This window comes from Hylobates moloch, unplaced genomic scaffold (assembly GCF_009828535.3).
Source record: "Hylobates moloch isolate HMO894 unplaced genomic scaffold, HMol_V3 SCAFFOLD_12, whole genome shotgun sequence".
NCBI classification, from domain to species: Eukaryota; Metazoa; Chordata; class Mammalia; order Primates; family Hylobatidae; genus Hylobates; species Hylobates moloch.
In genome coordinates, this window is record NW_026652287.1 from 41,005,206 (window position 1) to 41,021,616 (window position 16,411).

General features: G+C 50.5%; 1 protein-coding gene across 2 annotated transcripts in view; it reads right to left on the reverse strand.

Annotated features, from left to right (window-relative positions):
• Positions 1 to 7,928: 7,928 nt before the first annotated feature.
• ELAVL1 (ELAV like RNA binding protein 1) overlaps positions 7,929 to 16,411 on the reverse strand; it is a 47,381-nt gene continuing 38,898 nt past the window's right edge. For both annotated transcript variants that reach the window (XM_032169513.2, XM_058425126.1), the window contains one exon: positions 7,929 to 12,886. In XM_032169513.2, coding sequence (XP_032025404.1) covers positions 12,562 to 12,886 — 325 coding nt within the window. In that variant the 3' untranslated portion in view covers positions 7,929 to 12,561. The remainder of the gene's footprint in view (positions 12,887 to 16,411) is intronic.

Genomic DNA, 16,411 nt, shown 5'->3' on the forward strand with positions numbered 1-16,411 from the left:
AACAAACAAATGAACAAACAAAGCAGAGATCAGCCAGGTGCAGTGGCTCAAACTTGTAATCCCAGCACTTTGGGAGGCTGAGGTGGGTGGATCACAAGGTCAGGAGTACAAGACCAGCCTGGCCAACATAGTGAAACCCTATCTCTACTAAAAGTACAAAAATTAGCCGGGTGTGGTGGCGTGTGCCTGTAGTCCCAGCTATTCTGGAGGCTGAGGCAGGAGAATCACTTGAATCTGGGATGTGTAGGTTGCAGTGAGCCAAGATCACGCCACTGCGCTCCAGCTTGGGCGACAGAGTGAGACTTTGTCCCCTCCGCAAAAAAGGAAGTGGAGATTAGGACACAGATACACACAGAGGGATGACTGTGGGAAGACACAAGAAGATGGCCATCTGCAAGCCAAGGAGAGAGGCCTCAGAAGAAAGAGACCCTGCTGTCACCTTGATCTCAAACTTCCAGCCTCCAGGACTGTGAGGCAATGCATTTCTACTACTGAAGCCACGCGGTCTGGGTGCTCTGTTACCTGCAGGCCGAGCAAACCAATGCAGGTGCCCCTCAGCCTCTTCCCTCTGGCTCCCAGCCCCCACCCACTCGAATTGGCTGCTGTGTGCAGGCCTCTGCCATCTGTCTGCCTTCTGTCTGGCTTCCTTTCCACTTCTGTACCTTCTACCCAGCGGACTCCTCCATCTCCGGTTCTCCTTCTCGAGGTATAATTATAGCTGCTGGCACTAGTGCCTGTCTCCTCTGTGCCAAAGTGTCTTCCTGGCGATTGGAGGCTGTATCTTATTTAACACCAACCCGGTAACCCTGGGAGGCAGGGGCTATCATTAGCTCTCTTATACCAAAGCGATGCAGCACCCAAAGCTTCCAGAGCGGAAGGGGGTTGCCCAGGGCCACACAGCTAGCATGTAAAAGAGAATCTGTCACCTGGGCATGGTGGCACATGCCTGTGGTCCCAGCTACTCAGGAAGCTGAAGTGGGAGGAGTGATTGAGCCCAGGCGTTCGAGGCTACAGTGAGCTGTGATTGCACCACCGCACTCCAGCCTAGGCAACAAAGGGAGACCCTGTCTCAAAAATTAAAATAGAAGCCGGGCACGGTGGCTTACGCCTGTAGTCCCAGCACTTTGGGAGGCCGAGGCAGGTGGATCACGAGGTCAGGAGTTCAAGACCAGCCTGGCCAAGATGGTGAAACCCCGTCTCTACTAAAAATACAAAAATTAGCTGGGTGTGGTGGCGGGTGCCTGTAGTCCCAGCTACTCAGGAGGCTGAGGCAGAGAATTGCTTGAACCCGGGTGGCAGAGGTTGCAGTGAGCTGAGTTTGTGACACTGCACTCCAGCCTGGGCAACAGAGTGAGACTGCGTGTCAAAAAAAAAAAAAAAAAAAAAAAAAAAAGAAAAGAAAAGAAAAAAAGAATTAAAATAAAATACAATAAAAAAATAAAATAAAATAAATAGCAGGGTGTGGTGGCATATACCTATAGTCCCATGTACTCAGGAGGCTGAGGTAGGAGGATTGCTTGAGCCCGGGAAGTCAAGGCTGCAGTGAGCTCTGATGACATCCACTCTAGCCTGGGTGACACAGTGTGAGACACTGTCTTCTAAAAATATTCAAAAGTGGCTGTGGCCAAGGCATCATTTCCTCCTGCCTGGATTCCAGACTTTCTGGAGGCCCTTGGCCCTACCGGGGCAGTTCCGGCATCTCTCCTGAGAGGTCCCAGGTCCATTACAGGCTATTTCCACGGTCTCGACTTCCCCAGCTCTTTGACGCTGGCCAGTGGCCGGCCACAGGCTGTGGGTTGGGGGATCCGTGGCTTTCGCTGAGGACCCGCAGGCCTGTCTCCATGAGGCTTGACTTGATAGAAACTGGCACTGGGGCCTGTCCTGTCATGACTCCCCTTGTCAACTGCCCCTTCCTAGGTGCACACTTCCCCTAATCTCTTATCCTGGGTTCTGTCAACTGGAAAGGAGCCCGATTCAGTGGCCTTGCCCAGGCCTGCTCCCTCTCCTCCCTCCATGCGCTGACTCTCTCAGCTGCAATTTCCTCTCCTTACCCATGCCCACTCACTCCACGGGCCCTTGGCCAGCTGCCATGCCATTCCTCCTACCTCTCCTCCTCCACCTCCTCCTCCCTCTCCTCCTCCTCTTCCCTCCTTCCTCTCCTATTCTTCCTCCCTCACCTCCTTCCCCCTCCTCCTCCCCCTCCTTTCCTCCTCCTCCTTCTCTTCCTCCCGTTCCTCCTTCCCCCTCCTCCTCCCCCTCCTCTCCTCCTCCTCCCCTCCTTCCTCTCATCCCCCGCCTCCCTCTCCTCCTTCCCCCTCCTCCTCCCCTTCTCTCCTCCGCCTCCCCTCTCCTTCCTCTCCTCCCCCTCTTCCCTTTCCTCCTCTTCCTCTTCCCCCACCATCCCCCAGCATTAACATCCCTCACCGTGAGAAAACCAAATAGGCAAAATGCCATCCTTGCAATGAAGGTGAAAGGCCACGGTCTACAAGAAGTCCTAAGATGAACTGAAAAGTTCTGAGCGGAGACTCGATTGTATCAGGTATTTGGGAGAGAATTCCCCAGCCAGGGCCTTCAGCAGCTACCAGGAGGGACCCCGGGGGGAGGAGGCTGCCCAGGAGGCGGAGAGAGTGCAGGGGAGGTTGGCAGGTGCTCAAGGGCCCCCGGCTTGGGTTAATGCTTTCTGTTGCCATTTTGAAATTCTTTTTCTTTTCTTTTTTTTTTGAGATGGAATTTTGCTCTGTCACCCAGGCTGGAGTGCAGTGGTGTGATCTTGGCTCACTGCAACCTCTGCCTCTCAGGTTCAAGTGATTCTCCTGCCTCAGCCTCTCGAGTAGCTGGGATTACAGGCACACGCCACCAGCCTCCCAAGTAGCTGGGATTACAGGCACACACCACCACGCCTGGCTAATTTTTGTATTTTTAGTAGAGACCAGGTTTCACCATGTTGGTCAGGCTGGTCTTGAACTCCTGACCTCGTGATCCACCTGCCTTGGCCTCCCAAAGTGCTGGGATTACAGGCGTGAGCCATCACGCCCAGCAACAATTTTGAAATTCTTAGTCATCTTTGACCAACAGGTCCTGCACATTTTTCCTTTCCTTTCTTTTGTTTCTTTTCTAGCTCACTGCAGCCTCGAACTCCTGGGCTCCAGTGATCCTGTTACCTCAGCCTCTCAAGTAGCTGGGAATACAGGTGCATTTCACCACTCCCGGCCTTTTTTTTTTTTTTCTTTGAGAGAGAGTCTCGTTCTTGTTGCCCAGGCTGGAATGCAATGGCGTGAACTCGACTCACTGCAACCTCTGCCGCCAGAGTTCAAGCGATTCTCCTGCCTCAGCCTCCCAGGTAGCTGGGATTACAGGCGCCCGCCACCATGCTTGGCTAATTTTTGTATTTTTAGTAGAGACGGGGTTTCACTATGTTGGCCAGGCTGGTCTTGAACTCCTGACCTCAGGTGATCCGCCCATCTCAGCCTCCCAAAGTGCTGGGATTACGGGTGTGAGTCACTGTGCCCAGCTTTTTTTTTTTTTTTTTTTTTTTTTTTTTTAAGTCATCTTTGACCAACAGGTCCTGCACATTTTTCCTTTCCTTTCTTTTGTTTCTTTTCTAGCTCACTGCAGCCTCGAACTCCTGGGCTCCAGTGATCCTGTTACCTCAGCCTCTCAAGTAGCTGGGAATACAGGTGCATTTCACCACTCCCGGCCTTTTTTTTTTTTTTTTTTTGAAGGAGGTCCCGTTCTTGTTGCCCAGGCTGGAGTGCAGTGACATGATCTGGGCTCACTGCACCCTCCACCTCCCAGGTTTAAGCGATTCTCCTGCCTCAGCCTCCCGAGTAGCTGGGACTACAGGCACACACCACCACACCCAGCTAATTTTTTTTTTTTTTTTTTTTGAGACGGAGTCTTGCTCTGTCGCCCAGGCTGGAGTGCAGTGGCGCAATCTCGGCTCACTGCAAGCTCCGCCTCCCGGGTTCACGCCATTCTCCTGCCTCAGCCTCTCCGAGTAGCTGGGACTACAGGTGCCCGCCACCACGCCCAGCTAATTTTTTTGTATTTTTAGTAGAGACGGGGTTTCACCGTGGTCTCGATCTCCTGACCCCGTGATCCGCCCTCCTAGGCCTCCCAAAGTGCTGGGATTGCAAGCGTGAGCCACTGCGCCCGGCCTATTTTTGTATTTTTAGTAGAGACGGGGTTTCGCCATGTTGGGCAGGCTGGTCTCGAACTCCTGACCTCGAGTGATCTGCCCACCTCAGCCTCCCAAAGTGCTGGGATTACAGGCGTGAACCATCATGCCCGGCCTCATTTTTACATTTTTTGTAGAGATAGGCTCTCATGATGTTGCCCAGGCTGGTTTTGAACTCCTGAGCTCAGGCGATCCTCCCTCCTCATACCAGTTCTCAGGACAGGTTGCTGAGAACTCCTCAGGCTCTGAGGACACTGAGGTGGGAGGGAACCCGCGCTCTCCTTGCCCCTCACCCCGAGGTGGGAGGGAACCCGCGCTCTCCTTGCCCCTCGCCCCCCCAGTGAAAACACTCTCATGTCAGGACTCGGCTCTCGTATTACTGAACACAAACCATGGTTCTCTGGGCAATGCAGGTGTCTAGGTTTCTCCTTCTCTTCCAGCAATCCTTTTAAGTTGTGCTAAGAAATTACTGAGGTTGAAACACACACAAAGCCCAGAGGAAAAAGAATGCAGGCCTCAGACCCTTGACCTTGAAGCGAGCAATGGAAATAGCCCCCCCGAGAGGCGGGGGTCCAGAGGGGACTGGTGGAACTCGAACGTCCCCCGCAACACACAGGGTCCTGGCTCGGGGCTGGGCCTCTCGGGCTCTGAATTCTGGGGTGAGGCGGGGATCGGGAGCCGTCTCTTCTCCTTGGAGGAGCTCGTGGGGGGATCTCCTTGCTTGGTTTGGGGTGGCCTCAAGACCTGTGGTGAGAGGATGGAGGGTGTCCAGGCCCCCTGGTGTCTGAGCCCCTGAGCCCTGTCTACCCCTGCAGGTCATGCAGGCAGTACTCAGCCTCCTGCCCACCCTCAACTTCCCATTCATGTCTAAACCCTGAAACAGATAGTTCAGAGGCACAAAACTAAGGGGGCGGCTGAAAGCCAGGATGCTCTACGTCAAACTAAGAAAATTATCACCAGCACAGCGTGTGTTTTCCAATCTGCTAAGTTCCGCTGTGTCATCTGTGAAATGGGTGCATGAACGGTAAAGTACTGTGTAAAGCTAAAAGCTAACATTCACTATTGCGTCCTTCCTGTTCCAATGTCACTCCCTTAAGGGCCCTGCCCCTGCTGCCCAGAGCATCCCGGCATTCAGCACCCCTACTGTGTGGGGCAGGCGTGCCGTCTGTTCTCCCTGCTGCTCAGTGGGTGGGCCCTCCTGGGTGCAGTAGAACATGTTTAAGCCCTTAACCTGGGATCAACGCTCCCTCGTCCACAGGGCTGCTGTGGGACGTCATGGTTTCCTGGCCAGGCGAGGTGGGTGGCTCATACCTGTATTCCCAACAATTTGGGAGGCCAAGGTGGGACAATCATCTGAGGTCAGGAGTTCAGGACCAGCCTGGCCAATATGATGAACCCCGTCTCTACTAAAAATACAAAAAATTAGCTGGGCGTGGTGCTGTGCGCCTGTAATCCCAGCTACTCAGGAGGCTGAGGCAGGAGAATTGCTTGAACTGGGGAGGTGGAGGTTGCAGTGAGTTGAGATCGCGCCACTGAAGTCCAGCCTGGGCGACAGGGCAAGACTCCATCTCAAAAAAAAAAAAAAAAAAAAAGGCTTGCTGAAGTTGTCGTGGCAGAGGATCAGGGGCAGCAGAGGGTGAGAGGTCTATTCGCTGTGCTCCCCCCCGTCCCAATAAAAACACTCTCATGTCACAGCTTGGCTCTCGTATGACTAAACACAAACTGTAGTTCTCCAGACAACGCAGGCATGTTTCTCCTTCTCTTCCAGAAATCCTTTTAAATTGTGCTAAGAAATTATCGAGGTTGAAACACACACATCCAAAACCCAAGGACAAAAGGATGCATGCCTCAGACCCTTGACCTTGAAGGGAGCAATGAAACTAGCCCCCAGAGGCAGGGGTCTGGAGAGGTCTCATGGAACGCGAGTGTCGCCTGCCATGCACAGGGGCCTCGTTGGGTCTCTCGGGCTCTGAATTCTGGGGTGAGGCGGGGATGGAAGCCATCCCTGGAGCCAAGGTGGAGATGGGGGCTGTCAGGTTTCATTAAGGTTCGTCCCACACAGGGGACTCTTCTAAACTTCTTGCTTCTCAAGGTGAGTCTCTGACACTGGTGTCACCAGGGAGAAATACAGGGTCTCAGGCCAGGCGCCGTGGCTCACGCCTGTACTCCCAGCACTTTGGGACGCTGAGGAGGGCAGATCACCTGAGGTCAGGAGTTTGAGGCCAGCCTGGCCAACATGGTGAAACCCTGTCTCTACTAAAAATACAAAAATTAGCCGGGCGTGGTGGCGTGGGCCTGTAATCCCAGTTGCTTGGGTGGCTGAAGCAGGAGAATTGCTTGAGCCCGGAAGGCAGAGGTTGTAGTGAACTGAGATTGCGGCAATGCACTCCAGCCTGGGCAACAGAGCGAGACTGTCTTTAAAAAGAAAGAAAGAAAGAAAAATGCAGATTCCCAGGCCCACACCAGACCTGCAGAAGCTGAATCTGCTTTGAAATGATGCTCCCCTGTGGGAGGCAGATGCATTCTTAAGTTTGGGAGGCACAGACACTCAGACCCCTTTCTCCTGGGTTCACAGGTTGAGCAGTCAGGAGATCCACTAGCCTGAGCCAGCGGAGCTACCCAGAGGGCGCAGGACCCCCAGCTGTCGGCCCCTGGGGTCTGAACACCTGAGGGATGGCCCTGAGCACTGTCAGGGCTCTGGCTGGAGCACAGCCCCGGCCCTTTGGCCTCAGGTGGTGTCAGACAACATGGGTTTTTCCTGGAAGCCAAGGGATCATTTAGTCACGTCTAGAAGAGAAGGTGATGAACGCAGACCCACAAGACGCACAAGCAATAGAGAAACTAGCAACTTGAAAACGGGCTCTGTAAATGCTTTCCGAGAGGCGGGCCTGCGGGCCCATGTTAGTTCAGCTCTCTGGGTGCTGCGTGCGACCATCCAGTCCTTGGCTGATTCTTGGTAGCAACTGTCACCATCCCTACTTGATCTCATTTTCCTGAGGATCTGGAGGGGGTGGGCAGCGTGGACCCATTTCACAGAGGGTAGAGCAGAGAATCAGAGAGCCAGGGACTTTCCCCTGGGTGGCACGCTGGGGAGTGGTGTCAGAGCTAGGATTTGAACCTGGACTCTCTGACCTTGAGACCCCTAACCATTCCCATCCCAAAGGAGATCAGTCTCACGGAGGGGACGCTCAGGTTGGCCCCAGGGCTCGGGAGTGACTATGGTTCCACATACAGATGGGGAAAGAGGCAGGATCCCCGGGTCACTGTTGGGGGAGCACTGGTGTGGGAAGCAGATGGAAGGGGGCCATACCCAGGGGCCAGTCGGTGGGCCCACTGACCTGTGAACCTGGAGAAGAGGGGCATCTGGGTGGGAGCTGAAGGGCCGTGGGTCAGCCAGCACAGGGCACACCCGAACTGGGTGTCCCCTCGTGGGCTCCCAGGGCCTGGCACAGGCTTACCTCGGAGGGAGGAGGTCCCCATCCCCTGGCACTCTATTACTGGGCTGTGGGCTGCTCACAAGTCATACACCATCACCCCTACACCAGCACATCGCAATGATCCCACTTCATTTATTACCAAAATATCACAGAATTCCAGTCATAGTTAACATACAGTGTTTAACACGAACCTGCTATCTGTAGAAAGAACTGAGTATCTGGACAATTGAGTCGTTTGGAACTGTAAGCCACGCCCCAAACCGCATCACTCCGTACTTCAAAAATACGCTTTTTTGAGAGCTTTGGAAACTGAATTAAAATGTCTACACAGCTATGAACAATTGTTTAATAAAACTTTTTCATGTTTCCATTACATGTAAATATATCAATTTGGCATCTCTATAAAAACTCTGAAAATGGTGCAAAAGTTTCATTCTCTTTGAGAAAGCCATTGACAAAAAATATTCACACTTCACTAAAATTTTGAAAAATGGTCTTCTTTCAAAGCTTCTTTATTTCTGAAGTCTTCTGGGTTATCAAAATCTAGGTTTGCTTTTTCCTCCTAAAACACTAAAGAACATTTATTCACAAGGATTAAAAAAATAAAAATAAAAAAGCAATGGGCTGATGAAAAACTGATAAGGGCTTTTTTTTTTTTCTGAAAATAATTTAAAAAGCTTAAAAGTTACATAGGCATCTTCAAAAGAACACAATGGGATTCATTTTATTGTTGACTTTTGGACACCAGTGTCAGACTTTATTGAAAACAAACCCATGTAAAAACAAAGTTAAAATGAAAAATGGCACCTGAAAAATAAATTATTTTATATAAAACAAATCAATAACTTAAAACACACTAATATACAAAAGGTCTAACCATCTACTGTACAACATGGGAATCGGTTAAGAGAGCCTCCCCTCCCCCAAAGCAAGTCACTGCTGTAAACGGAACATCACACGGTCACGGTCAAAGAGGTGGCCCCAAACCAACGGAAAAGCCTTCTCTTCTGGTGGAAGAAAAATCCAGTCCTGTCAAAGTCTCCGTTAGCCTAACTTAGGTACTGGCGGTGACTTACAAGTGAGAAAAAAAAAAATTGTTTTTTTAAAGGGCCAAGAAAGAAACCTGAACGATGTCACTGAAGGGTTGTAGAAAAATAGGATCCAGCCATTAGAGGTCAGGGGAAATCAAAAGGTTTGGAAATGTGAACCCTGCCTGGGATGATCCCAGATTCAGATTCCACTGCCATCGTTACATGCCAATTGCCAATGCCACTCAAAAGAAAGCACTTGTGACTTCAGGGCTGTCTTGGGAAGTTTGGGGACAGGACCCCCTGACCCCCAGAGTCTGCTAAACCCCAGGGGTCTCTGCTAAGGAGCTGCCTCAGATCCTAGTAGGTGAGGTAGGTCTGGGGAAGATGGGAGGGGATTGAGGTGGAGGGTGGGGTGGAGGGACAGGATAAAGGCCTCCTGTCAGCTGAATTCTTATTCTCTTTCATCCAACAGAGGAAGGCTATGAAAAGCACATGGAAATAAAACGGGGCTGAATCGGATGTGAAATGTAACAGCTGAGTGATGTCAATTTCGATTTTTCAAATCCGATGCTGGACTGGGTAAGTCATGTCTTTTCAATGCCTGGTGGACAAATGGCCTTCGTTTGGAAGCAAACCGGGTCAAGGAATTGCCACTAACCGTCTTCGGGTGCTTCTATTTCTCTGATCCAGCAGGGACCCCTGGGCTGCCGGCTCCAAAGGGCCGGTCTTGGCTCCCGACAGCAGCACGGTTCAGTCCCTGGAGGCTGGGTCTCCAGGACTAAGGCCAAGCGCAGACTCTCAGAGGTTAAGGCAGCTGCCCTTGGCCAGGAAAAGGCTCACCTTCCAGGAGAAGGTGGCAGAACCCACCCAGCACCACCTGCGGGCGGGCCCCCCCGAGGAAGCCCATGAATTTCAGAATATTCACGCAGGATGGTGGCCGGGGAGGGGACTCAGCACCCGGGAGGGAATCAGTCACAGAGCTGCGACTAGAGGCACAGCCAGCACAGAAAACTGCGGCTTGGCAAATTACACTGAAAACGAAATAATGGCAGAGCCAAGGGGGAACAAGGGAGAATTCATCAGGAAGCAGGTTCACAAATTCGGAGCTGCCTGGGGTCTAACTACCAGAGGAAGTTACACACAGGTCAAAAGGGAATTCAATCAAAGCCTCTTTGGTATTTCCCAAACCAGATTTTTGATAAATGAACATTATCTACTCTGAACGCTTTTTCATCGAAATTCCCAAATAAAAGGAGAGCACTCATTTTTGCTAAATACAAATACAACTGATCTATGTAAAATTTTTTAAGAAATGGTTTCTTTTGGGTTGAGCCTTTTTTAAGAAAAGGGATCTCCCCTTTGCAAACAGGCCTTGGTAAGATGTAATGAACTTTGAGGGCACAGGGCCAGCAACTAGAACCTTGATGGAACGGAGATTGCTTTTCAGGAGTGACAGTTCAAAAGCTAAATCCTTCCACAAGCTTGCAAGCTAAGACTCCCAAATAAAGGCATTGGAATTTTTTAGCTAGAAGGCTGTTCAAACAGCGGAGACCACATACAATGAGAATGTTCCTGAACTGAGAAACTTCAGGGAACTTTCAAAGGCTCATATACTTCACAGTTTCTTCTCACCTGTCCCAGCATCAGAACAATTGATAAAATTCAGATAAAAGGGGGCGAGGAAAGAAGCTGAGGTGCTGGCTACAAGCCCGTCATCATTTTCACAGTTGAAGCTTAAGACAGAGTTCTCTGTTGAATGCTAGCTATGGGCATGTGTGGGAGTGAGACTCCAGGGGGAGTTTCAGAAGCAGGAATCCCGCCTTCCATCAGAAGATGTTGGCTCCCACCTTCCATCAGAAGGGTGTTGGCTCCCACCTTCCATCAGAAGATGCTGGCCCAGGAAAACCTGAAAGGCTTCTTTTTCCAGGAAAACATTCTGGTCCCAGGATAGAGACTGCTCTTGGGCAACAGAGCAGGGACCTCTTTTGTGTCGAATCTGGGCAAACGGGCCTCGGTTTTGGCTTTTCCTGACGAACTGGGATTCTGTGGGAGAAAGGAGGTCCTCTCTGGCACCAGGCTGAATTTTATGAGACACGGCCTGGGTACGGATGGCAACATCATCAATTTGCAAGGATTGAGCACACAGCCCCTCAGTAAAAGATCAGGGAAAGGGGAGGGGATGGGCATCCTCAATTGTCCAGGGGCCTCTCGAGACGCTGACCTGCTCTGGGGACGGTGGTGCCTGCCTATTGCTCAATTTCCCACTTCAATAAATAAATACATAAATAGATAGGTATAAATAAACAGATAAATACAGCCGTCATCTCATGAGAGCAATAACTAAAAAACAGCCTACGGTCACGTTTTAGTCTCACGTCAAGGTTAAAAACTGCTGGTACTAAGTTATCCTGTTTGTGATTCTCTCTGTATACTAGTTATTTATAAACGCCAGATCCCAGTCCTGAGGAGTTTTGGGCGATCTGGCCCTGCCTATTTCACAGGCTTTCTCTTTCACCCTTCCTCCGGGCTCCCGGCTTAAAAGCCACCAGCCTGTAACCGCACATTCCTGCGTCACAGATTCAGAAATGCTTTTGCTTGAGGCAAGTATTGGTTTCTTAAGATCTTACGACTCCTCCCTGAATGCTGGGCCGCCTGCACCTTCCCTAGCCAAAAAGAAAGAAAAGGTAAAATAAAAAACAAAACAAAATTCGAGCAAAACAAAATCAAATTTAATGGTCTTAAATGCAAAAGTAAAAACAAACAAAAAACACAAAAAAGCAAAAGAAAATTAACAGAACAGAACAACCCAAAATGTCAAGGCAGTTATGAAGAGAACTTTGAGGGTTAATCTTTAAAACTACAAATCAAAGGTTTTGGTTAATAGATAACTGGCAAGAAGTAAGTACTTTTCTGCTGAGTGTTCATACAAAAGCAAAATTCCAAAACAAAATCCGACTAAAACAGAAAAAGGTCTAAGCGCTCACGAGAAGGGATGCGAGAAATACAATGCTCAAATGTTTCTGTGTTATTAAAAAACAGAGCCATTTTACGCCTCCAAGCTATGTTAAATGCTCTGGAAAACGGGAGAAATTATCGTGAACAACAGTATCCAATGTGTGGGGCGCCGTGCATGCAATGTGTGGACAGAAACTCGGGGTGTCAGAGTAGCAACACATCTTCAGGCGTGCCTGGAGCTTAGATCTGACTCTGGAATATACTGGAGTTTCCCTGAAACTCTTTGGTCCATTCCCATTGGTGCCTGGGCTTACGAAACACGTTTGTGTCCTCTGGAGGGCCCGCCCGGCATGCGGCCCACGGCCCGCGGCCCCAGTGGTGGCCCACGCTGGTCGGGCCCGCCGCCATTCCCAGGACCACTCGGCAGAGCCTGGGACTAAGTGAGCAGGAGGTGGCAACGGGACCTGCCTGGAAAAGGAACTTCCTGTCAACCAAAGCATACATCGCTTACAATGTTGAAGCGGTTGAGAAAACGCACACTCAGCATCTGTCTAACATCTTTAGATTAAAAACTAAAACTAAAAGGTGATTTTTTTTTGCTACCCAGTCTGTGGAGACATTGAATGAAACGCGTGTTAGACAGTCTTAGAGGTTAAAGCATGCTTCAGGTTCACCACCATCCAGAGGGACTGGTTAGTCAATGCAGTTCTACTTAGATTTCTGTTTAATATATATCTTAAAGGAAATAACTTACGAAACTTAAGATTGGTCTAACATTGTGGGATTTCAAACATTTGAACATGTCGGTTGCATCCCAGAGTATAAAAACCTTCTCACTTCTCATTCAGACAAAGACAAACACTTGTGAAAATTGGCGCAAAATGAGTTGTACACTAACAAGAAAAGTTTCAACTCCTTCACTCTTAATTATCTATTCCGTACAAAAAAAAGCATGAGCGAGTTATTTGTGGGACTTGTTGGTTTTGAAGGAAACCTGTAAGATTTTGTCCCCCAGGCGGTAGCCGTTCAGGCTGGCTATGGCCATCGCGGCTTCTTCATAGTTTGTCATGGTCACAAAGCCAAACCCTTTGCACTTGTTGGTGTTGAAGTCGCGGATCACTTTCACATTGGTGACGGCGCCAAACGGCCCAAACATCTGCCAGAGGATCCCCTCGTCGGCGTCCTGCCCCAGGTTGTAGATGAAAATGCACCAGCCGGAGGAGGCGTTTCCCGGCACATTGACGCCAGAGAGCCCGCTCATGTGATCGACGCCCATGGGGGAGAACCTGGCAGACAGAGAGCAAGCGTCAGGCCACGGTCAGTGCAGGCGGCCTGGGGATGGGGCAAGGCCTGGACGCATGCTGACCATGGCCGCCGGGTCCCATCCCGCTCTGCGCAGCCACGAGGTGCTCAAGGTCGAGACACCTGCATGGGTCAAAACCCTGGGAGGAATTAAATACAGTAGTGGAGGGGCGGGACCCTGTTCTGTAGGGAGCTGACTCTGAGGGGCTGGTTGGTGCCCTCCACTCCTCCTACTGTGTATGTAGGGGGTTTCTGTTTAGGGGTTCCTGCGGTTCCCCACATTTTAGATGATGGGCTCTTCTGGTCCTCCATTGAGGAAACTCTCTGCAGGCCTGACAGCCTCAGCTCTCCCTGGAGGAAACTCCTCGTACTGTGGGGTACATGCAGGGGCTGAACTCCTTTTTCCAAATTTTGCACCTTCCCTTCATCATGACCCGCCCCCAAGGGTTCACAGCCCAGTGGTCTCTGGTTAGATCACGCCTTTGCCTGGGCCACTGTAGGGCACAGAATTCCTTCCCAAGCACCAGGCAACCAACCCTCTGTGACTGGAGCTCAATATCCCACGAGGGTCAGGGGCCAAACCACTGAGGGTTGGGAACTCAAGGGACAGGGAAGGGCCCTGGGACACCAGCAACTGCAGGCTCACCAAACTTGACCACACACGTGGGGCTCTTTCCACAGTGATACTTTTATTTACATAAAAAATAAGCCTTTCTGGGCCAGGCATGGTGGCTCAAGCCCGGAATCTCAGGACTTTGAGAGGCCAAGGTGGGAGGATCACTTGAGGCCAGGAGTTTGAGGCCAGTCTAGGCAACACAGAGAGACCCCATCTCTAAGAAAAAAACAAACAAAAACCTCAGAAAACAAAAATTAAACTAAACCAAACTAAAATAAAGCCTTCTGAAAACGGACAGATGCTATAATAAGGATTAAGGTAGATGACAAAACAGTTTCTAAAGCCATGCTTCCCTCTGGAACTTTCTCAAATTAAAAAAGTAAAGTTCTGCCGGGCGCGGTGGCTCACGCTTGTAATCCCAGCACTTTGGGAGGCCGAGGCGGGTGGATTACGAGGTCAGGAGATCGAGACCACAGTGGAACCCCGTCTCTACTAAAAATACAAAAAATTAGCCGGGCGTGGTGGCGGGCGCCTGTAGTCCCAGCTACTCGGAGAGGCTGAGGCAGGAGAATGGCGTGAACCCGGGAGGCAGAGCTTGCAGTGAGCCGAGATCGCGCCACTGCACTCCAGCCTGGGTGCCTGGGTGACAGAGCGAGACTCCGTTTCAAAAAAAAAAAAAAAAAAGTAAAGTTCTGAGGGTCAGTTTGGGAATATCTGAGTAGCATACATCTGTGAAGCCGGAATCTGTGAAGCTGCACGATGCATGCAGAGAAGCATCACCTGCTCCAAAATAAAACTGGTCTTCAGGCTATGGCCCTATCAGCCAAGTGCAGCCCTGCAGGCCCCAGCTGGGGTAAGCGAGTGCCTTCAAGTGCAATTAAACAGATTCACCCTCTCGACAGACACGAGAGGACACCAGCTGCCACGGGGCAGCTCACTAGCCCAAGGGTGATTTTCTTTTTTTTGAGAGAGGGTCTCACTATGTTATCCAGTATGGTCTCAAACTCTTAGGCTCAAGTGATCCTCCTGTCTCCTGAGTAGCTGGACCACAGGTGTGTGCTACCATGCTGGGCTAATTTTTACATTTTTTGTAAAACCATTTTTAGGATGGAAAGACTAAGGAGACAGGGTCTATGTTGTCCAGGCTGGTCTCAAATTCCTGGGCTCAAGTGATCCTCCTGCTTTGGCCTCCCAAAGCGTTGGGATTACAGGCGTGAGTCAATGCGCCCGGCCTTCTTAGGAATTACTCTTGCTGGTAGTTTTTCTCCTGCTGATTTCTCTGGTCTTGACAATCATAAATCTTCTCCTCTCTTCCTCCAACCCAATTCTTTTCCATCCCTTATCTCTGGGCTTTTCTGGACGTGATAGGGACTGACTGCAAACTCCCTGCAGTCTGGGTCTTTCTTCCTCCTCTTCTCTCAGCCTCCTAAGCGAATCTTTCCCTCTTTCCCTCCAGACTCTTCCGCCCTCCCCACTTCTTTCCATCACTTTGTCTTGGTGGTTGCCCTGCCACTCACTTTCCTGCTCGACCAGAAATGTCCACTTCTCTGGCTTCCCCTTTCTTTTCTTGTCCTCATTACTGGGACCAGAGTCCCATGTCTCCTCCTCCAACCTTCCCTGTTTTCCTTCCAGGCTAGGGAGCAGTTCACCCAACCCCACTGCCCACATAGGCCACCCCATCAAGAGCAGTGCCGACTGTATGATGGGATTTCTATAGCTGGATTTTAAAATTCAGCTCCATTCCGTCCAGAGAAGCTTCCCCAGCCTTGTCTTCAAGCCAGAAACCTCAAGGAAGGCAGGCCAGCTTTGGAATTTGAGCCAGGCTGAGAACGCTGGGTAACTCAGCCATGAGAATAACACCTCTCACAGCAGCATGTGTGGCACTGGGCAGCGCCCACCCAGCCTCACTGTTAAAACAACGATGGGGCCGGGCTCATGCCTATAATCCCAGTACATTGGGAGGCTGAGGTAGGAGGATCACTTGAGGCTAGGAGTTTAAGACCAGCCTGGGCAACATAGTGAGACCCCATCTCAACAAAAAATGAAAACATTAAAAATTTAAAAAAAGGGAAATCTATCCTTGTCATACCTGAGATAAGCCCTTGATGCCACTCCTTGAGGTTTTGACAAAAACAAAACAAAACAGTCCTGACACTGAGACTTGGGCTGTTTCTGAGGCGACAGCACACCAGATCCTGGAGTCCAAGGCCCTGACTCTCATCGCCTCTATCCCACTTCATCCTGGCAGCCAGAACCATTTTCAGGATGGAAAGGCTAAGGAATCCGGGAAAACTGCTCCCCTCTAGGACACGGCTTATAAACAGAATGCATACATACAACATTCACCAATACAAATGACTCCACAAGGCAGGTGTTTGAAAAAAGTTTGCCTTAGGGCTGCTGATCAAATGTCTAAGAACTCTGGAAGATCTGCTGTCACCCGAGTATACCTAAGGCAGCGTCTTTTCTCCCACAGATATGAGACGTTCATTATTCATTTATTTTTTAGAGAAAGGGTCTCATTCTGTCACCCAGGCTGCAGTGCAGTGGTGCAATCATAGCTCACTGCAGCCTTCACCTCCTGGGTTCAAGCGATCCTCCCACCATGGCCTCCTGAGTAGCTGGGACTAAAGGCCAGCACCACCATGCCCCGTTTTTTCATTACTTTTTGTAGGAACAGGGGTCTCACTTTGTTGCTCAGGCTGCTCAAACTCGGGGCTTCAAGTAATCCTCCTACCTCGGCCTCCTGATAGCTGAGATTACAGGTGTGTGCTCCCCCACACTGGGCATGAAACCATCTTTAAAGCTCGCAGCTCTGTTCTGCTGTTACTAGGAACTGCGTGCTGAAGCTCTAAGTGCTCACACTCACAGCAACTGGTGGGGACTGGTGCTG